The sequence below is a fragment of the Hakea prostrata genome, chromosome 6 (genome assembly GCF_041222555.1).
Source record: "Hakea prostrata isolate BN-2017 chromosome 6, UWA_Hpros_2, whole genome shotgun sequence".
Classification (NCBI taxonomy): Eukaryota; Viridiplantae; Streptophyta; class Magnoliopsida; order Proteales; family Proteaceae; genus Hakea; species Hakea prostrata.
Window position 1 is genome coordinate 25,745,886 of NC_142605.1, and position 23,210 is coordinate 25,769,095.

The following is a 23,210-nucleotide window of genomic DNA, read 5'->3' on the forward strand; positions in this document are numbered from 1 at the left end:
ATATAATCTTCCTCAGTCATCTTTACAGTCTTACCCTCAGGATGAACTTTAGTAGTTGTAGACGCTGATTCAGAAGTGATAATTGCATTCGCCATGTGTGGGGGCTTCCCATGAAGCTTCCAACAGTATCGTTGAATATGTCCTGGGCGACCACAATGATGACAAGTCTTAACTTGTCATGGGCTATCAGTAGAGTTGTGTGAACCTGGATATCTTCCAGTATTATTTCCTCGAGTTCGTCCTATATTCTGTCCACCATAAGTGCCTCGAGAAACTGTTGCCAAAGATGGATTTTCTGTAGAATTATTGGTATTCTCCTTGCAACACGAAGAACTCTTGAAAATGTGTTAGCTAACGTGGGTACATGATCACTACCAAGAATCTATGCTCTAACTGCCTCAAACTCTTTTCCAAGACCTCCCAAGAAACCCATAACAGCTAATTGTTCTCTTTGATTTTGCATAGTTTTGACATCAAAGGAGATAGGTAGAATAGAGTTTAGTTCTTCATACATTCTTTTAAAATCTGCAAAATATTGGGTAATATCTCTGCCTTTTCTATCTACTTGATAAAATTCCTGGGACAATTCGTAGATTCTAGCAAGATTATTTTGACCAGAATACAACACATTCAAATACTCCCATAATTCCTTCACAGTTTATAAGTGAGTAACCAAATCTATAATATTATCGGCCAATGAATTAAACATCTGCCCAAGTATTCGTGCATCAACAATTGCCCAAGTATCATCATCTATGGGTACAATCTTAGTCAAATGATCTATCTATCCCTGTCCAGTAAGAACAATTTTAACTATAGCCCTCCATTGGTGGAAATTTGATCCACCCTCCAATTTCTTCTCAGTTAACCGATGAGAGGATGAAGAAATAATTTAAGTCATGGTGTTTTTACTTGAAGTTTCTCCCATATCCAACACAATTAAAATCAAATCCCAGAAATCAGAATCGGAAATCAGAAATCAGAAATAGAATTAGAATAAATTCCAGATTAATCCCAGAATCAGATTAATCTCATAACCATAAATAAACCAACTTGATTAATTTGGACCACTTGAACCAACCGAACCAGAAAACAAATTAAAACCAAGTGGAACCAACCGAACTAGAAAACAGATTCAAACCAAGTTCGATTACTCTTCTCTTTCACGAAGATGGTACCATACTCTTCTCTTTCACGAAGAGTCTCTCTCTCTCTCTCACTCTCTTTTCGATCTAAAGCACCGATCAGAAACCAAAAATCACACTGATCTAAAGCAGCGTCGCAGGTCACTCTTCTCTTTCTCTCTCACTCTCTCTCTCTCTCTGATCTCAAACAGCATCGGAAGCGAGAAGTCATAAACAAGAGAAGTCACACCAACCAGCAACTACTCCGGTGGCTTCTTCTTCTCCAAAGAATGGTTATTCAACAGATCGAGAGTGAGGAAGACTACAGACACTCTTCCTCAGCCCCAAATCAAAAAACAAAAAAATATCTAAAAGCGCAGTTTATTTGTACCTGAAAAAAATGCAGATCTGGGTATTATCTTGTATCGATCTTCAATACCAATCACCGATCTTCAATAAGGAGTTGCATCAAAATAAAAATCACCAACAAGTGCAGCGTAATTGCATCCTTTAATTTCTGGAAACGACTCTCACCCAGGTACGGTTTCTTTCCCTTCTATAGAACTGTTTGTACTAGTAATTCTTAGAATCGAAAGGAATAAGAGGACCTATGGCTCTGATACCATGTTATTTTGAGAAAGAATAAGGGGAAGAATGAGGGAGAGGAGAAGAAGGAAGCCACGATTTAGTTGTGGAGGCTCCCATCAAACTTGTGAGCACTCCTCAAAATAATATCACTATATATAGGCTAATTTACAAGTATATTCTAGGAAAGCATTAACCAATTTCGATTGGTATAAAACTCTTAATTACCGCCTCTTTTTCCTATCGAGAGTTAGTGCCTTGCACTAACTCTCGATGGATCTGTCATTTCCCAAATTGCCCTTTCCTAACAGTTTGGTTCAAAGGTTACGTTCCTTGCATGCCTTCACTGTTTGGAGAACAAGTAATGATTTACATTCGACGGTGACAAAATACAATGAAGCATCCTGCCTGAGTAAAGTCAAACTGGCTGAAGCAATAGGGGTGGCTGAATGCAAAGAAGCATCTGCCTGAGTACTGGTCCAACCTGATAAAGCGATGATGTTGGCAGAATGCTTCTTGGTAAATGTGGTCTTACCAGATTGACCAGTCGATGTTGGCTGCACGCGACAAACTCATTCTGGTTTGAAAGGTAGTGGAATTGGGCTGACCGGTGACGGTGAGAAAAGTTTGGGGACAAATTTTTATGGCTATTTTCTCGGGGATCTCATAAACTGCCTACAGGTCCATAAAAGAAATGCAAGGAGACAATGCACGAGAAAGAAAGAGAGTTTTGGAGTGGCTTGAGCAAGGAGGAGCTCCAAAGAAGGAACCTTGAATCCACTACCTACAATATTCCAGTGAGTTTTCAATTATTTGTGTAAAGGGTTGGTTATGTGCATTCAAGAAGGCATTTAAGGGTGCTGATAAAGAGGCTGTAGAGAAGAAAGATAAACCTAGGATTTTATGAGAAGCTTCAAGATTGTTCACGGGCGACTTGGTTGAAGCTCTAGTGGCAAAGAACGCTTAAAGAGATTGAGCTGCAAAATAAAGAAACAACATTGGTTTGATATGGCGATTTATACATAGGCAAATTTTGATGAAATTCCTTCAGTATTTTGTGCTTGTTACTGGGACTTTTTAGGCTTTCAACCCAATTGTTTGTAAGCATTGTGGCTACACTCGGGGCTTGGCAGAGGGATTGTAGCTTCTTTGTGGTGGGTGCCACATAAACATTTTTCTAGTAATCATTACATGGATCATGGTTGTACCCCCTCTCAAATAGGAGGCTGGAGCCACATAAACTAGCGATTTGGTGCTTCTTGGGGTGTGGCCATTGTTAAACATTTAATATTGGTAGGATCAGGGTTGTAGCCAAGTTACCATTTGTATCTGGATGTATGAAGAATGTAGAACCATGTGTGACTTGTCACTTTTTTGATTTATGGCTTTGTTGATATCTGTGAAGTGTTTTGTGGGGTGTTATGAGTGGTTGTGAATAAATGGTTGTGAGTGGGTGCAAGGTGTTTGCTAGTGAATCTCCATTGGTAATCTTTCCAGTGTTGGTATTGGTAGTAGGGGTGCAAGTTTTGCCCTGGCGGCCCTGACCCGCCCTAAGCCACGCCCTGAGCCCGAATAGGGCTTAGGCTAAAGATTTTGGCCCTAAGGGCGGGTTAGGGCCAAAATATTCTGGCCCTGAATTAGGGTCAAGGGCGGGCGTGGGATTACTCTTTGGCCCGCCTAGCCCATCCTGGCCCGACCCTAATTTTTGGCCCTGACCCAAGCCCTGATCTTGGCCCTAACCCAAGCCCTAATTTTGGCCCTGATTTTGGCCTTGATCTTGGCCTTGACCCAGGCCCTGATCCTAGCCCTGATCTTGGCCCTGACCCAGGCCCTGATCCTAGCCCTGATTTTGGCCCTGATCTTGGCCCCGACGACCCTGATCCGCCCGATTTTGGCCCCGATCTTGGCCCCGATTTTGGCCCCGATCTTGGCCCCGATTCTCGGCCCGATCTTGGCCCGATCCCGGCCCCGATCCTGGCCCCGATATTAGCCCCGATCCGACCCCCCCGATATTAGCCCCGATCCTGGCCCTGATTTGAGTCTAAAGACTTTGGACCCTCCACCCACATGGAGAGGAATTAATTGTAATACATATGGGTGGATACTTGACATGTGTCAAATTTTAAAAACATGATCATGTTTTGTAGAAAATTAATAAAATAAATTATAACCTCATTACCAATGTAATAAGCATCTATTTGATTTTGGCCCTATCCTAACTCTAATTTTGGCTCTAATCTTAATATTAATTTGACGATGATCATGTACTACAGTACTAGAATTTTACCTTGATCTTCATACTAACATTGATATGAGTCTTGATTTTGACATTTAGTCACTTTGATCATATTAGACTATAAATTCACTTTTTATATTATTTTTAAGGTAATTTTTATTTTTCCAACAAAGTCATTTTTAGTTAAATAAAATATTGATTTTGTTTTTTGACTAAGGCGAGATAATATATTATAAATAATAAAAACTATTACATAAAGAATTAATATCTAACAAATCTATACCCCAACTTTTCATCATGAATATCTAACAAATCTACTGTGATATTTCAAAAAAATTTATTAAAAACATATAGGTTTGTAACTAAAACATCATTTTCTTTAACTATGAAAAAAATACATTTTATTTTGTTGAATACTAAATTAACATCGATTTACTTGTTAACAAGGTTTTGAATATGAATCTTGTTGTATTGAATAAAGATATCAATTTATTGAACAGTTGTGAATGAAAACATACCTACCTACGGCTTAAGTTCTTGACTTTGAAGATAAAATTTTCATTTATCAGATTCCTTTTGAATTCTGAATCTCTGATGTTTCTAATTTTACAAAAAGAGTTTGTGTAACATTCTTTATAATTGATTTGACTTTCAAATATGCCTATTTAATTACAATTCTTCTCTGGCACCTATTTCAGGAATAATTGTAGACGAGAGAGAGAGAGAGAGGGGGGGGGAAAACCAAAGGAAATCTTTTTCTTTTTTCCCTTCGAGCTTACATATAATAACCATAATTTTCATCGAATAGCAAATTAAAAAACCCTAGAAATTTGGATTTCTCTATTTCTCTAAAATTTAAATGGGTATAAATAGTTAAATACATATTGAATGGGATCCCTTTCAATATCAAATATAGAATGTAAGTTTGATCCCTTTCTCTCAATAGATGTATCTGGTCTGATACGATCTAGTATAATACGAGACGATGGAATGCAATGGGATGAATGTGCCGCTTATTTATTGCTTCTTCGTTAGCTTATTTATTCCCTATCCTGCCTTTGTTGCCGGCTTATCCTGGACGGATGGCGGTCTCGGGGAGAGGGCTGCTGAATGATAGCAGTCACAATTGGATGAAGGAGATCATGTCTTCCTCACCCGCTTGAGTTTTGGATTATTTGTTGACATCTTTACTATTTTATTTTCCAGAACTGAGTTTGGAATTTAAGAATTTAATTACTTTAATATGTATTTTAATTACTACCTGTCTTACATTTGATATTTACGACCAAAGATATGGCCAATTAAAGCTAGGGACAAGGCCAATTAAAGCCTGGGCCAATCAGGGCCAATCAGGGCCAGGGACAATAATCATTGGCCCTGAACTAGGGCCAGGGCGGGAATGGGCTCAAATTATACCATATAGGGCTGGGCTTGGGATTGCAAAAGCCCGGCCCAACCCGGCCCAGTTGCAGCCCTAATTGGCAGTATCCTATGTTTTTCCCATGTGACTCCTATTAGTGGATTTTCTTCTAATGTGGGGATCACAAATAACTTTAAGGCTGAATTTTCTGGAGCTCTTTGAAAGAATTAAGATAGCAAAATGCAGAGTGCTGAAGAGATTATTGCTTGATTGTGATTCCAAAAAGGGTATGTAAACTGTAGATTGGCAAATTATGCATTTGCTTCAGAGAGGTGAACATGGTGGCTGAATATTCCTGCTAAAAGAGCTGCTTATTCTAGAGCATATTATTTTTGGGATTCCCCTTCTTATGTGCTTCATGAGATTGGGTAGGATGCAATGGACAACCTTGATATTGGTTTGATTGATTTTTATTTAGATGTTTTTAGTTGGTTCTCTTTTTGCTGATGCCAATGCTGAAGGTGGAATTAGGAATCAATTGCTTGCATTTTTTGTATATTCTGCTGTTCAGCAGTGCCTAAACGTTAATCCTGTGATTTCCTTTTCTCTTTTATAAATTCTGATATTCGCTAAGAAAAAACTAGTCAACATTGGTACAACAGCCAACAATATGGCTGTGGTTCAAAAGGACTTAATATTAGGATTAGGGGCCATGTCTGGTTGTTCTTTAGAGAAGGCCTCTTTGAGCTCATTTATGTATCTTAGTCTAGAAATATGGATGTAGTGAGCCTACTCAGACGTGATTAAATCCATAGGGTGTTCTTTTATGGTAGTCCACCAGATCATCAGGTACTGTTGGTTTGCAATTCCTTTGGACCCAAGAAAGCCGATATAGTGTCACATATGATTTGTGAAATGGACCAACCTCTGCCTGGCCAGGGATGTTTGCCAGGCTTCAATCTGATGCATCATGAGTTAATTCTCCAATGAGGGTTTCTTTTTCTTTTTTTTTTGGTTGGGGGGGGGGGGGGGGGGCGATGCTGTGTGAAGCAGGGGGCCAATCTCATGACAGTGACAACCTACTAAATATATGGTGACATTGTCATTGCTGGAAAGTGTTCTCAAAGTGGTTATGCATCTGTGAAAATTCTTAACATGCCTGTCTCAACCCTCAACCGTGCTTTCCACTGTTGCTGGCTTATCATCTCTACTTACCCTGTCACCATGCTTCTCCTTCCTCTGCCTTTGTGTCATAATTTCATTTATCAATGTGTATCTTTGACTCTGTGCAGAAGCCTTCAGTACTCGGTTAAAATGTGTATCTTGGACCATACCAGTGTCATCAAATTTTTCTTTCTTAAATATATTTGTTTAATGTGATGATTAATGTCATCATTTGGAATATGAATTTTATTTTTGTTTCCTTTTTGCATTCCAGTACTCGGGTGGCTGAAAGACAGACAATAGTAGACACATTCAACAATGATACTTCTATCTTTGCATGCTTGCTATCAACACGAGCTGGAGGACAGGGATTGAACTTGACTGGAGCTGATACTGTTATAATACATGACATGGATTTTAACCCACAAATTGACCGCCAAGCTGAAGACCGCTGCCATCGAATTGGCCAAGAGAAACTTGTGACCATATACAGGTACTTCCCCCCTCACACACCCCCACGCGCATGCATGTGAAGGACAAAAGAGGGTTCACATTTTAGTCTAGGGTGCATCCCTTCTTTGTTTGTCTAAGGTTTGGTGGGTTCAGTACCCTCTCATTTTTGTAAATTCCTCTCGTATCTGTTAGGTCTTCTCTCTTTCAAAACATTTTGATTGACGTTTGGCTAAAACCCACACAGAATAGTTCCAAATTTTTTTTTGTTTCCCTCTATCCTTGAGCTGCTGCAAAATGTACCTCGTCTTGAAACTATCTAAAATACTGAGTTCCTCACAGGCTTGTAACAAAGGGCACGGTAGATGAAAATGTTTATGAGATTGCAAAACGGAAGCTAGTTCTGGATGCTGCAGTGCTTGAGTCGGATGAGGAGCTGGATAATGATAGTGGCATTTCTGAGAGGACCATGGGAGAGATTTTATCAGCACTTCTGCTAGTTTAGTATACTCCAGTCACTGAACTGCCAAGGATAAACTTATGATGTTATTTCAGTCATCTCAAGGATGGAAGCCCCTATTCAAAGAATGAGTCGATGCTCCAAGATCAGAGGGCTTTGAATTGATTCTGCTTTTCATGAATAAAAGGTTGAGATCACAAGACATGAAGCAGGAGCTGTGAAAAGCTTCCTGGCAACTCAGCTGTTGTAACTTCTATTGTCATATTAGGCAGGATTGACTTAAATTTGCCTCCACTCTCCACTTTGCTGTTCAATCTGAGCTCTTGTACGCATAGTTTCATATGATTTACACGATTTTACTTGTACAATTTATTTTACAGGTGAAATAATAGGGTCCTTACGGTTTTTATAGAAATCTGAATTTCAATTGCACCTCGTTTTTTGTTCAGTTTGTGATTTCATGGAAATTTGTTTCAGTTTGTGGTTTCATAGAGATCCAACTTGACATGAGTCTGGATTGCTTGGTTGTGATGACAGTCGTTGTGGTTGTAGTTCTCCTGATGGTCCAGGGGTGGAATATGGATGTAGATTGGTAAAATGTGTCTTTTGAGGTCATCAAATTTGGGCCAATCCCATCTTGATTAGGTCAGTTTCATTTCATATGTTCTCCTGATGGTCCAGGGATGGAGCCGCTATACGAGGAAAACAAAAAAAAGGGCAGATTGCTGTTTTTATGGAGATATATACAGGTTCTGCTGACAAACTGAAATTGATTTCTTTCATCGAACAAACAGCAGAATTGATCAAAACTTTCTACTGGATCCCTGTTGTGATAAGAAGACATTAAACAACTGAAGTTTCAGTAAGCTTGAATTGGCTTTCTCCCAAGAGGGGTCAAATGCAGTTCTCCATATGAACATTTCATATCTACCGTGGTCTTTTCTTCATTTTAGCAACTTGGTGTATGCTGTGTCAGCTCTGACCTCATACAGATTTCAACATTAGGCATTTTTCGTGGGTTTAGCTTACCTTTTTGCCAGAATCCAGTCTAGAAAGAAGGCCGGCCTGAAAAAGACACTGGCTTCGTTAAACAGAAATAAAATTCTGTGCGAAGTCTGCCTTTTGTGTTAACAGGCTTTCCTCTAATCCCACCATGCTAGCTAGCCTAGTTAGTTTTCTTTAACTTCCTAAACATCTAGAAAAGAAATCTCAGGGAGAAAGAAGCTTTTGAAAATAAATCAAGCATAGAAATGGTCCATGGGTGCAAGATAATTAAGAAGGAAGTGGGCACTCATGGGATGTGAAACTTTTGGCCTGTATGGGCTACAAGAACGTTAGGATATATTTTCTTTTTGGAGGTGAGGGAGCTTTCAGAGTGTATGATTATAAATATCACAAGCATCTGCGGCAACATTTTCTTTTTGATCTGAGGTTAGTCTGGGACACGTTATGCGCACCTCAACTATAGTCCTGAGAGTAATTTTTACATGTAACATAAATCTATAAGCTGTTTGGTTACATGAGTTGGACTTCCAAATCTAGAGATTTCAAATCGAATCTGTAGGGTCTGTAACGTCATCCAAAAACTGATAAGCAAGATAATTTTGTTTTACTTGCAATAACATTTTACAAGATAGAATTAGTAAACAAAAGCTCGGATAGACATGTACAAGATAGAATTAGTAAACAAAAGCAAAGAAGCCATAGCGCTACTCAATCACTACAGTAAGGAAAATATCTGATAAACAAACCAGCAAAACCGTCCAAGGGGAAAAGCCTAGTGGTCACTATGTACAGCATATGTTAGGCATATGACAGTAGACAGATAGCCCACAAAGTCACAAACTGTTAACCACTTGTTCAGGAGAACCTATTGCATGGGCCCAACGTTACTATTGCAGTAGCAGCTAACCAGAAATAACCAGAGTATGGGATAACGTATGCATGCCTGGAAGTTTTGCTAGGCATATGATATGATGTCCCTTTTCAGTTACTACAAGAGAAAAAAGTCTTCCTTATTTAGTAGGTTTAACCTGGATAGCTCTCCTGCTGTAGTATAGCTTCACATGAGCATCCATTGATGCAAAGGTATGCAGATGTGAGCTTCAATAAACTGTATTCAAATATATGAGACAGAGAACAGAAAGTCCAAGACTCCAGATGGGCATTTTCATGTCTGATAGAAACACTGGAACGTGAAAGAAAGCTGGTGGTTAGCTTGTCATGTTGGTAAGTAATCACCAGATATTTGCTGCATCATCTGTAGAAATTAAAAAGGCAGTAGATCCTTCTCTCTCTCTCTCTCTCTCTCTCTCTCTCTCTCTCTTTCTTTCTTTGTCAGTCTCTGTCTGTGTGTCTGTGAGGACTTGGCCCGTGAACCCTTCTAGTACATCAGAAAATTACCAACCTTTAGAACCCAACTGGGAAAAGAAAGTTTTTGCTTACAGTTTTCTCTCAACAAGTCTTCCTCTCCTTTATTGACTGTTAATTCCCTCAGTAATATCAGTTTTTACATATGAGTCTGGTTCCAGTGTCAACACGAGATGGGTCCACCACTACTTCCATGAAAATGTACTGATATGATGATCGCAATCATTCACATGCACACATAAGGCAATTCCTGACATGGTTGTTGGTGAAAGAGAGAGAAAAGAAAAAAAAACAACATTGCGACACCAATGGTGGGCTGTGAGATAGGTAGCCAGGTAGGGGCCGGAGAGCATGGTTCCATGTATTTAAATTTAAGTTACAAGTTTTGTAGGATATTCAGAATATGGTATATTCTTGCTATGCATTACATTCATTCACATGCACCATCAGGTGGTAAATCACATGATGATGTGTTGTGATTGGCATGGGGTCTTCCTGTAACTTTCTTCTTGGCAGTTCTCAATGCCTCAATTATGGGGGAGAGAGGAGAATGGAAAAGGGAAACCCTTTCGAAGTAACAAAGATGGCCTGAGATGTGGGAAAGGGAGGGAGAGGGGAGGACACACATTAATTACTTAGTTTAAGTTAGAAATTTCTAGGATACCCAAAATACTAAACATTCCTTGCTTTGGGCAGAAAAATAGTTATATATTCTAGTGGGTTATAGGATTAATATAGAAGAGAATTAATGTGCATTATGAGTGTAAGTTTGATCTTGATGGCCTGAACTTGCTGTAGTCCACTCTTAAATCCGAATAGGGTTGGCTGTGACTTGTGAGAAGGGTTATGGGATTTCATGGTGAGTTTGATTAGGGTCATTGCCATATCAAGGTTGAGTATTTAACTAGTTTTGTCTGTCTTGGTTGACCCTACCTTCTTGTTCTTGTAGGTTATTTTTGACAAGAACAGGTTAGAGTCAATGACTAGTGTCAAAGCTGGCTTAACCCTGCCTGGCCTGCAGGAGCTGAGGTATTTAGGATCAAGGCCTGGGTTTGAAGAAACCCAGCCCAACCTGAACCCCTGAAGCCTAATGTGCACTCTTGAAGACTAGTAGTTCTTCAGTCAAATACTTTTTAGGGTAAGAAATTGTTGTTGGATCGAACAAGTCGATCTTTCACCAATGGGGTTAATGAGAATATTATAAGAGTATCAACATGGATAAGATGGCTCATTTTTGTGAAAGTGTGATAGGTGATTTCGATCACACATCGTGTATAGGCGTAAGGGCCACAGAACCAAATGGATAAAAACCTGAAAGTGAGACTTGTGTTTTGTGCTCAGAGGGATGAATAAGACGTTCAAAGTTGAATTTTATGAAGAGACTAGAATTAAGTATTACACATACACACATATGGGCCAAATGGTAAGATTCACCTTAGTGATTTAACCATTACAAGAATATATATAGTCTAGACCTTCATATGGTGTGGTTGAATGATCAAATAGCTTGATCTAGATAGTGATATCTCTACAAAAAGGTATTTGCACAAATAGAATCATGACTGTGCTTTGCAAAAGCTGCAAAACAAGCAAAGTTTCACTGCAACCCATATGACACCTTCTGTGGGGGCAGATGTTGTCACAAGGAAAGCGACAACTATAACGCACCTGGAAATGTCAAATTTCACACTATGATATCTTTCTATCTTGTTCTTCAACAAAAAGAAGATGTTGGTATGTCTCATCTTTCTATCCTTTTGATTGTACCTTCATTTTTTGTTGCATGTATGCTCAGAATTAAGAAGTCGAGGGAAAATAATTAAAATGAAACTTTTATCAGGGTCAATTGTGAAAATATTAATGAATAGGTTCCAACAGCATAAAACACAAAAGCACTGTACTTGGAAAAGGATTTCTCTCTTTTCATCTGGTGGGTGCTTTAGAAGCCAAATTATCACTTTTAAAATTATAAATTTTTGTAGTCACATTGTCCTCATAGCCAATCAGGACTTCATCAATCCTCATCCATATAAACATTATCACTACAAAAGCATGTAATATCATTTAGTAGATTCTCCTTTTTCTTATTTGGATTGTAAGTACCTTGAGAACACATTTCAAAGAACTTTTTTTGGTGTTCTTTCGTTCTCAGAACGTCAAAAAACACCAAAAAGTGTTTGGTAAAATTGTTCATTTTTTCGTTTTTTAGGAAATGAACCAGTCCATTTTCATGTTTGAGAAGACTTTTTGCAAAATAGCTTTGACTTGTTTCGTCATTCTTAAAAACAAAAAGCACGTCTTAAAATTACGTCAAAGAGGGACACTCGACCTAAATTTAATCTACATGGAACTTCGAACTCCTTCCACTATTATGAGAAATTTCCGTTTTTTTTTTTTTTTTTTTTTTTAAAATCTCCATCACCTCAAGCATTCTTAGCACAAATTTTACCAAACGGTCAAAATTGTGCTCAAACCACCATTCTTTGATAAAAACGCTAGAAAACGATTCTCGCAAGGAACGTCATTCTTGGCAAAAACCTGTTACCAAACGTGCATTGAGAAGTGACGAGACAATGTTATAAAAGAAGCTGAGGAAACAGGAGCATCAGTCTTGAAGTCGTATTGAACGATCTTAGGTTTGACAATCCATTAGAAGGCATGTTCTCGTGAACAAGTTCAATGGTCTCATAACCATGGAAGGAAAATCGGTAAAATATCACCAAAACTTGGTGATATTTCACTTGTTAGACACATGGCAAAACAAAAATGCCAGCGAAATGATATTTGATGGAGTTCAGGTGATATAATGAGAAATTAGTGATTTCTAGAGATATTTTCAGCGATCTCTTATGATAAATTCAACAATTATCTTGGAAATTCCCTGAAAATTCAAAAAGACGAAGGGATTCTATAGCAGAATCTTCAAGGTCGATGGACAGTCTTACCAATTCTTTCCCAATGATTTAGGCCTCAAAGGGCAATGTGCCAAATGTGGGTTGGGAGGAGAATCTATAGGGAATTATTTATGAAAATAATTCAAATTAGGAAGGCATTTTGTAGCGGAATCTTGAAGACCAATGGACATTTTTACTAATTATATCCCAATGATATAGTCCTCTAAAGGCAACGTGTCAAATTTGGTTAGGGAAGAGAATATGCATGAAAGAATTTATAGAACCATTCAAATTACGAAGGGATTTTGTAGCAAAATTTTCAAAGTCAACGGACAATTTTTCCAATTGTGCCCCAATGATTTAGGCTTTAGAAGGTAACATGCCAAATGTGACTAGAAAAGAGAATTTGCATGGAAGAATTTATAGGAAATACTTAAAATTTTTCAAGTGCCAAGTCCTAGTATGTTTATTAGTATCAAATTAGTATAGATACTAAATTTCAGCAAAAAATGACCAAAAATATCCCCTGAAATAGGAGGTCGAAATTTGGCCAAAACTAGGCAAAATTTTGCCCATTCGCCAGGTTTGCCAAGGGGGCGAAATCAGCGAAATTCGCCTAAAGTTCGCACCTTGCTTATAATTATACACATATTGGACCTATTTGAAGTTAGGGTTTCTCAACCTTGTAATTCTCAATAAACATCATTAGTGGGGGACCGCTAATGTAGGATTCTCTAATGCAGGAGGGAAAGGAAGTTTTTAATTTAATTTTATGAGAGTATAAAATTCTACTATGGCAACATTTTAAAGTGGCAGAAGACAACTCAAAATTCTTCTTCTTTGACCAACCTAATGTAATAAAAAATTATCATTTTTTCCAACCCCACCTTTCTAATGTTATCATTTTAATATAAATGAAAATTTGGATGTTGGGTTAGGTGCGAAATCAGTTTTATAAAGCAACTGGTCTGCTATTATGAATATTTCTTTATTAAAAACTATTTTTTGTATAAAAATATTTAATAAGAAAGATTTACATTACCCTATTACTAGCTTCTTCTTCTTCTTTTTTTTTTTTTTTTTTTTTTTCCCCTTGTTTTTGTTAAAGATTACCCTATGTCTATGACCAGGTCAAAACAAAATTTCCCCCGTTGTTGATGAAATTTTAGCTCTTCATATGCTTCCCTATCTTTTTCCTTCTTCTGATTTCGCACTCTTTTAACTTGGTTGCGGATTCTTTGGCTCGTGGTGGTCTTTCTTTTGGTTCTAGGTGTTTATGGCCTGTGAATTCTCCCTGGTTCCGGGACTTGCTGTCCCTGGAGATTGGCTTGTATAATCGCTCTACTTTTGAATAAATTGTGGTTTACCAAAAAAAAAAACAATTTTGGTAGTATTTTTTTATTTTGAAAGAAACATTAAAAAACTCATGGTATGTTTTCCAATAAAAAAAATTAAAAAAGGGGGAAAATATCACATAATGTGACATCATGACGTTTATATCCAGTCATATGTCGGAAAAATAAATGAAATGAAGATCAAAATCCTCTCTAATTATTTGACCACCTTTCAACTAGATTCAAAGAAGATGAAATGACTAAAATACCCAAGAAGGAGATTAAACTAATATATTATAACCAAATTAAAATAAAAACAAAAAAGACAAAGAAAGAATAACCGTTCAAAGAATTGCCTTCATAAGGACATGCCAGCGAAAGAATGTCTTTTGTGGTATCTTCATTTGGGTTGCTTGGCAATGATTTTATCCTCTCATTTCCAAGTGGTATAATCACCCATTCCCTTAAAATGTTTCCACAGTTTGATTGCCACGTCAGACACTGTATCAGATAGAGACTGCATGAGATAAGCTTCCTTATGGACAGTGACTACAGGACCTCTAAATTCTGATCCTCTATCTTCGAAGATAAATATATATATTTATTACATTTAGGAGATGAATCTATCTCTGAACACTAATTAATAAAGTTAATTCCCTTACATGTATGACGGCAAGAAATCAGAATAGGATTATCTGAACTCAGATCCAAGGATTGAATACATGAATGATGATCCTCCTCCAATTTGATTTGTGAAGAGATGCATGCAGAAAACTATTTATGATAACTTGGGAATTCATGATGGAAATATCGAACTGGAAAAACCAAGAAGAAAACAAAAACTATTGAAATCTCAAAGGTCATATCCATCTTTTGCTCATATATTAGTTGTCTGTGTGACTTGCATGAAGGTCCTTTAATAGATGAGTAAAACTCCTGGATTGGTGGAGAATGGAGAAATTAGTGTTCGCCAGAGAATCACTGAATCCCATTATTTCTGTCCATGGAAGCTCAATTATCAAGTTTGGTCCACCAGTGGGGTTCAGAAAAGGGAGATAACATGAAATCAGATCAGATTTGGAAGTCAATTCACTGCAAGACATTTTAGTGTTTGTACATATGTCTATAGGCTATAGCTTACTTATATATAAGGACTGCATGCATAAACAATATGCACGTGAAGTGTGCCCTACAAAAAAAAAAAAAAAAAAAAACAGAGATCTTGAAAAGGGCCCGACACAGATATGGAGGCCCACTAAGGTCAATTCCTGGGGACTAAGAATGTGGGCCCAGTTATACACTCAAAATGATGTTGGATCATGGTTCCATAATTCTCAAAAAGCATTGCCAGCTCTACTATGCCATTTTTTTGCTATGATTTGACCATTTATTATTTTTTTGGGGGGTTTGTGACTAGTTTTTTTATTTTTTTATTTTTTTTGTCAACCTTGGTTTTCAAAGCTTTGCCTTGACTAATCCGGTGTTCGATCCGGGTTCGTACACTTGGTTGTGGTGGGTGAGTCTTCCAGCAGAGATTTTTTGCATCCACAAGGTTTCGATACCGGAACCTTACTTAAGCGGACCAAGCTGCTTACCACTTGGATCAACCCCCGTTAGTTGGGGTTTGTGACTAGTTATCAATCCATTGCCTCATAATCGAGATTCTATCTTAAGTATTTTTTAGAAGAAAGACATTTTTTTGAACACTAAGATGGATCCTTTCCTGAATTTATAGTGGTATTACATAATTCTTATATTTCCTTTCTCCATTTGTTCAGATTAGGTTTGTACTACTCAGTCCTAAAAATGGGTTAAAGTTCAATTTTTCTAGTCCTGAGTCAAGGTTGGATCTAAACCTGGTTAAGATAGAGTTTACATCTTAAAAGTCGACCTTGCTGCAACACTACATCTACCAATTGTCGCTTCTCTTTATTCATAAATCTTGAATTAAAAATACTCTTATAAGTTTATTCACAAAGAATTCTTAAAGGATTAAAACTTTTATTTGATTGTAATTTATCCATTTTTGTCTCACACATCTTTGTTTTGAGAATTTTAGTCCCATTCTGCTTTAGTATGAGTATGGGAGCTTAGAGAAAATGCTTCCTTTCTCCACTGTGTCTAGGATTCTTGGGGCCTTTTCACATGCATGGTGCATACTGAACTGAGTTGGGCTGAGATTTTTCCTATAACTTAAAAAAGTCTGAAAAGTAGCCTCAGTAGCCCTGAAAAGCTAGTTTGATCTTTATTGACTCCAACCATAGAGATTAGAAAGGGAGATGCTAAGTATTGAGTTGGGTAAGGAGGGGGGGGGGGGGAAAAAAATATGAAAGAAAGAAAAAACATGTGGACAAGTAGGAAGAAGATGATAATCAGGCTCAGCGCAACGTCGTCTCAATCTAGGTTTGGTCCTTGCTCAGGGTGAAAACTTCTAAGCCCTAACCTATCTTAGTGTTACGTACTATCTCGGCTTCAACCTTGTTTAGGATCAAGACGCATTATTATTGGTTCAAGCTAACATGTCCAAACTTTTATCTCTAATATATGTAAAATACATCCCTGCATTGCTATATTTGAGATGAAGATACCACTCATTATTAACCCCCACCCCAAAAAAAAAAAAAAATAATGAATATATGTCTTTAATCATCTCTCTATTTTTTTTTAAAATTCCTCTAATTTTTTCTTACTAAATAAGCTAAATATGTTTTTTTGTTAAGATGTATACATTATATTCATTAATCATCTCTCTATTTTTTTTTTAAATTCCTCTAATTTTTTCTTACTAAATAAGCTAAATATGTTTTTTTGTTAAGATGTATACATTATATGTATGTCATATGCATGCAGGTGATGTACTCAAATTCTAAAATCATGTAATTTGATCAGCGTATAAATTGACTTGGAAGGAAAAATAACTGGAAGAGCTTGAATCAACTCAGAGTCTTTATCAGTCATAGTCTATACAACCTAGAAAATTCCTGACTGGAAATAGCCTGTTTCTTAAGTGTGTGTCTTAGAATTTCAAGGAGGCATTTTTTGATGACGATGTTGATTGAAATTGATGACTCTTCGTGGTCCTTTAGATTTTGACTATTAAGTCACAGCTCATATTGTTTCAACCCTAACTTTGATTTATCTTAACCCTAAACATGGTCGGAGACGTGTGACATGTGTCCCAACATCAAATTAAAAGGTTGAGGTCTTTTACAAGTCATATCTTTTTTATTTTTTATTTTTAATTCAATCATAACTCTTATAAATGGATTTCAATCATTTGATATGATGTTAGGACACATGTCACATATCTACAAGGAAATAGATGGTGGACTGGATAAATTTTCAAACAAGGTCTGGGCTCAAATTTCTAGTCCTAATGACGGATTAGGACAGGAATATTTTGGTCCCAAATTAGGATCAGTATCGCTAGAATCTAACGCTTAATTTGATTTTGATAGTAATTAACTTGAAGTTTAACTTTGATTTTTTACTTTGATTCTTCAAAGGAGTAATATAGCTATCTTGATAAAATGTTTATATCACAGATATTTTTAATTCATGTTTGGAAGCCTTCAGCATTAGGTTCACCTTCTTTTAACATTAGTCTAATGGTACATTATGCCATACCTAAAAGAGAAAAATTGGACATGATTGACAAAATTATTATTATTATTTTAAACCTTCTTAGCTATAAGTATGTTACTTTTTTACATGTTTTACTTGTTGATGAAATGGTCTTACGTTTTGCATAGCCATGCATGCATGATAGCCAGTGCATATGGTCTTCTGAGACTTTGTAAGCAAAGGGGGACCTATGTTGGGGCCAGAGGGGGCCATGCCCCCCCCCCCCCCATTTTTTTGAAAATTTTGATTAGTTTTTTTAATTTTTTCTGTTTTTTCTCTTTTCACTTGTGAAATATTACTATTTGCCCCCCGAAATATTGAGAATAATTTTTAAAGATAAAATAATGGGTACAAAAGTCATTCTTAATTAGAAACGGTTGGAAAATGCCATGTCAACTCAGCCTCCATTAGTCTTGATATTAACAAACATGAAGTACTAATGGTCATATTGAGTTGTGTATGTCCAGTTTAATATAAAAGCAGGTGGACTTAATCCAATTCATCGGATACTCAAGCGCAAGTCAAGACCAAGCCAAGTTGGACATGAAGTCTAAGTCAAGATGAGCATGAAGATTAAAGTACAAGAAGATTCAAGAACATCAACTCAAGCTCAAGCAATAAGACTTAGCAAATTAGGACTAGGACCCCTTTGTGCACAATTATATGTAATTGCATTTATTTGTTCAAAATCAAGTGTATTATGTCATTAGATTGACCTAGGACATGTTAGGAGTGTGTTTGTGGACCTTAAATACTTTTCAAGTCCCAACTTGTGCTTCTGTGCTCCAGATGGATGTTCGTCTGGCACCTGACGGATGTCTGTCTAGTCACAGAAGCCCAAGCGATCATCAGTCTAGTCACAAAGCCTAGACAATCGTCCGTCTAGTCACAGTGGTTTAGACAGATTTTTTGTTTGACCAGATGGACGCCCGTTTAGTTAATGTGGCCTTAACGGCTATTTTTCAAATGGATGTCTGTCTGAATTAGACGAGGATTCATCTGGACCGCATTTCACAGAAATTTCTATCCATTGGGAGGTTGGACCAAATAATTGAACGTCATCTTTATAAATCCAACCAACCACATTTGAGAGCTTCTATCTTGCCAATTAAGTAACCGCTTCCCAACTACTCTCAAATTTGTCAAGATTGACTCATTATTGCCTTTCATCCTCAAACAACCATAAAGAACATACTAAGGTGTTTAAGCAAACTTATTGGAGCCAAGCTTGAGATGATTAACGGCTGTTAAAGTTTCATTGGTGGTGCATATCATCTTCTTTGAGCATACATCTCATATTGCATCACTTACACAAGGGATAAAGTGTCACACCCCTTGTTAGGTGATATCCATTCATCTCTTGTATATCGTATGGTCAATTATAGTCTAAGTTGATGAGAATTGACTAGGAGTGCTTTTGCCCTAAGATAAACAAAGATTTGTAAATGGTGTTTTTTCCTTATCTAGAACAAAGATCATAAATTTGTGTCCCTGCCCTATCTAAAACAAATATTACAAAGGGTGTTCTTGCCCTATTGAGCATAGATTGTAAGGGTTTGACTCTCTACCCACCGTATTGAAAGAGAATCATTAGTGGAATAATCTCTTTGGGCCAAGAGAGGAGTGGACGTAACTTGTAAAGTCAAACCACCATAAAATCCTTGCGTTGTGGTTAATTCATTGCAATTGTTCATTTTTTTTTATTTAATAATTAATTTACAATTTACAATTAAATCAAAAAATTAGACAAATCTACTAGTTGCAACTTATTCACCCCCCTCTATGTTGCATTAACAGAAACTAACTCCTCAATTCCTTTTTATTATCTCCTCTCTCATCTTTCCTCTTTTCTTCTTATCTATTTTCTTCCCTTTCTACAAATGTGGGTTAAAGAAAATTTGAAAAAAAACACTTCTTCATAGTTAGGTGCTCTTTCTCTCTCAATTTATTTGTTTTTCACTTTTTTCTCTTTTTTTGTTCTTTTTCTTTGATTTTATAGTCTTTCTTTCTTGTTTTTTTTTTTTTGCTATTTTTGTTATTTGATTTTATATTGTGAATGAAATATCCATAGTTAGTAAGGTAACTAACTACCATTGGTTTGCCTCTCCTACCTGGAAAAAAAATTGGTTTGCATCTCCTATATAAAAAATAATTTGGTTTGCATCTAACTTTTTACAGTTGAAATCATGTATCTTTTTTTTCCCCCTTTAATTTACCTATATTTTTTTAGGAAAAAAAAGTTAGTATCAATATCTTACCTTTTATAATATGTGTGGGCCCCCCATAATATATGTGGACTTGCATCTTAATATAATAAAATAATTCAACCCAGTGAGTCCTACACAAGCCCAAATAATGTGGTGAAAAAACATGTGCTCTCCCAACGGGGAGATGATTTGGACTTTCATTCGTTGCCTCCCCCCCTAAACATGTTGAATCCTGGTTCTGCCCCTATTTGTAAGCTTCCTGCAGTGATCTGATACAATCCTATATCGTATGGATGATTAGAAGGTGTTTGATACGAGAACAGAACACTCTAAGGGAGGTAAACACCACAGTACCTTTAGTTTCCTTTCATCCTAACAACTGCATTTCAAAGCAATAATCATGGAACAAAGGACGCACCAAAGAGGACACTGGTCTTAAAAGCTAAAGCATATATTCTCAATTTCCCAGAGAATCAGAATATTATCATGTCACCTAATAACACACACCATAGGTTTCAAATGAAAGGAAAATGAGCACAAGTATGACTTTTAACAAGTAAGTTGTTACTTTTAACCCAAAAAAACAAGTAAGTTGTTACTCCTTAGAACAGCTTTGAACCTTTTAACTTGTCGTCATTTAGAGGCGACGGATTAGGGAAGAAGAAAGGAATATATTACAGATAAGGTTTGACAGAAGAAGCCTTCAGATGGCCAGTCGTCATAACTCACAAACTAACAATAAATTCTTGTACAATAGTCAACAAAAGCTTTGTCCTCAAAAACAAGACTAAAAGCATTTCTTTTGAAGTATCCTTGAGACTTTAGAAGCTATTTTTTCCCAACACCTCCTACCTTTGGAAACTCTCTCTCTCTCGTTCTCTAGGTATTGAGTGAGTTAGTTCTCCTTTTGTTTGTTTGTAGTTTGTTTCTTTCGGTAGAGCTAGTATATAATTATGACATTGTTTCTTGATGAAAAACTTAAGTATGAACATCAAGAAGTTGGTTTAGTTGGTAAAGGACTAATGTTTTATAGCATGAGATCAAGAGTTCGAATGTTTTTGGGGCTAGAGAAAAACCCTAATGGTATATTTAAATTATGTATAAAAATATTCCTGAAAATGTAGTCAAGATGTACAAAAGCTGGCCTAGATAAAATATAAATAATAATAATTTAAAAAAAACTTAATCATGTTTATGTGGACCCTTATATATGTGAAACATTCAAACATTTTTGTTTTTTCATGATTTTAAACAGATATAATCATTGAAAGGATTTTTATTTTACAATAAAAATAAAAAGCTGTATATGATCCTTTTAGCAAGAAAGGTTGTATTAAAAGAAGTGAATGCACCTCAACTACTCATTGTCTTTACCATAGTAATTGGTTTTGTTTCTGTTTATTAATTGTATTTAACATTTTTTCAAAATGAAGGTAAACCCTATTTACACTCACCTGCGTTTCAGATAGCAAACTCAGAAAAGAGTAATATAGTGAGAAGACAAATTGGTTATTTATACTAATAACTTCAAAGTTTTGAATGAGATAAAAATACAGTGCAGTGTCACAGAAGGTTCTCTGAAGTGGTTGGCTTCACTAATATCCAGAATTTTCTTTGAGTCTTCCATTCTTTAATAATTAGTTAAGAAGTCCAGAAGTGACAGTGAGAGATTTGCCTTTATCTATTTCTAACTTAAGTGATTTAATTGAGGCTAAGAGTACTCTCCCTGTATGAAAAAACAAATAAAAGCCCCTATGCATAACTTGCGTTAGAAGGCCATGAGTTTCATATAAAAATTTTTTTTTTTTGGTCTGATCTAAAGTCATTAACTTGAGAACCTCCCAAGGCTTTTTCCGCCAGATCTAATAGCTTTGTATTGGGGGTGGGTAGATAAGACGGAGATAAACTATTTTATATATATGAGACTTTGTTCTTGATGATAAAAATATTCGAACTCTTGACCATATACTATTCGGCATTAACTATAGCAATTGAATAAATCGCTTAAGATTAACTTAAACCTGCCAGAGTTATTATAGGTGAAGCTAGATGGTGCTTTAAAATTGAATATATTTTTGTTTCATCAAACCCTATAATCTGAATATACTTTGATTTTACCAACCCAACTTCTATCTAACTAGTCATCTGATGATACAAAATAACCAAGTTACCTCTATCAATATTCAGAAGACCAAGCTATAAGAAGAGTCTTAAAATCTTCAATATTTTTTCACCACAAAGAAAAATCTTTTATATCTTTTCTTAATTGACTTTCATCTTCACTGGCTACAAAGACAAGACTATTTTTATCGATTCAAAGCCCCTTCCTCTTTCTTTATTTCTTAGTTGAAAACAACAAAATCAACTGGGTGTTCAAACAAGGGTTTTTACAATTTTGCCTTATAAAGCATGAAGGTTTTAAAGTTTTATAGGATGTACTTTATTAGCTTTATTAGTAATCAAGTCATATGCTCTAATCTTTGCGGAGAGCACTCTGTTGGAGGCTTCTGCTTTTCAAAAAATTTCCCAAAGAGTTGCTGATTTTATTCATGATCAGGGAGACTGGAGTTTTCCTCTAGTCTGATCGAAAACATTGAGATTCATAATAGAGGTAGCTCAAGCTACTGAATTGAGTGATTCTAACACTATTGATCAATGTCATTGGAGCTAAAATCTAATGGGTTGTTTTCCGTGAAGTCAGTGTGGAGTTTTCTTAAAGAAAGTTCCGGAAGGTAGATTGGCATATGGTAGTGTGGGGGGTGCACTTGCTATCTCGGCAGAGTACTCTTTGGGTGGAAGTTGATGTTGGAGAAGCTCCCAATAGACTCTTGTGTAATTTTGTGGCAATTCCTTGGTCTCAAAGTTTGTCACCTTGTGGAAGGCAAGAGCATAGACCATTTGTTTGTGCCTTGTGACTTTGTTTAGGTGCTCTGGAGAAACTTTGTGCTTTTATTTGCAATCCTTTCGGTCCTGAGGTTGTTTTTGACAAAGATTTGGGAATGGTGGAGAAGGAAGATTAAAGTCACATCCCTAGTCAATGTGTTGATGAAAGGTCTCGTGTTGATCCCTTATTTCACTTGGTTGGAGCTTAAAAGTGTCCGAAGAGGGGTGGAATAGGTGTTTAGGGCAATCCTATTGGAGCTACAAATGGAGAAGTATACTGTGGATGGCGGACTAGGGAGGTCTGATCTAGATTTGGCTTCACGAGTTGTAGTACGAGTAAAAAGGTGAAGCCAAGCATTAATGCTCCAAAAGAGGTGGTGTGAGAGGAGTCCGGATCTGCAAGTCTTTTCCACCCAAAATACAGGGGGGGCCCAGGGGTGGGTGATGAGAGTTTTTTTTTTTTTTTTTTTTTTTTTTTTTTTTATTTTCAGCTGTGGGGCCCACCGATTTTGTGGTGGA

At 36.7% G+C, this 23,210-nt stretch overlaps 1 protein-coding gene across 1 annotated transcript in view; it reads left to right on the top strand.

Annotated features, from left to right (window-relative positions):
* ETL1 (SNF2 domain-containing protein / helicase domain-containing protein) overlaps nucleotides 1-7,794 on the top strand; it is a 34,583-nt gene extending 26,789 nt beyond the window's left edge. The window contains exons 11-12 of the mRNA XM_089159878.1: nucleotides 6,744-6,962; nucleotides 7,262-7,794. Of these exons, the coding sequence (XP_089016004.1) occupies nucleotides 6,744-6,962; nucleotides 7,262-7,424 (382 nt within the window). The 3' untranslated portion in view covers nucleotides 7,425-7,794. The remainder of the gene's footprint in view (nucleotides 1-6,743; nucleotides 6,963-7,261) is intronic.
* The last annotated feature ends 15,416 nt before the right edge of the window (nucleotides 7,795-23,210 follow it).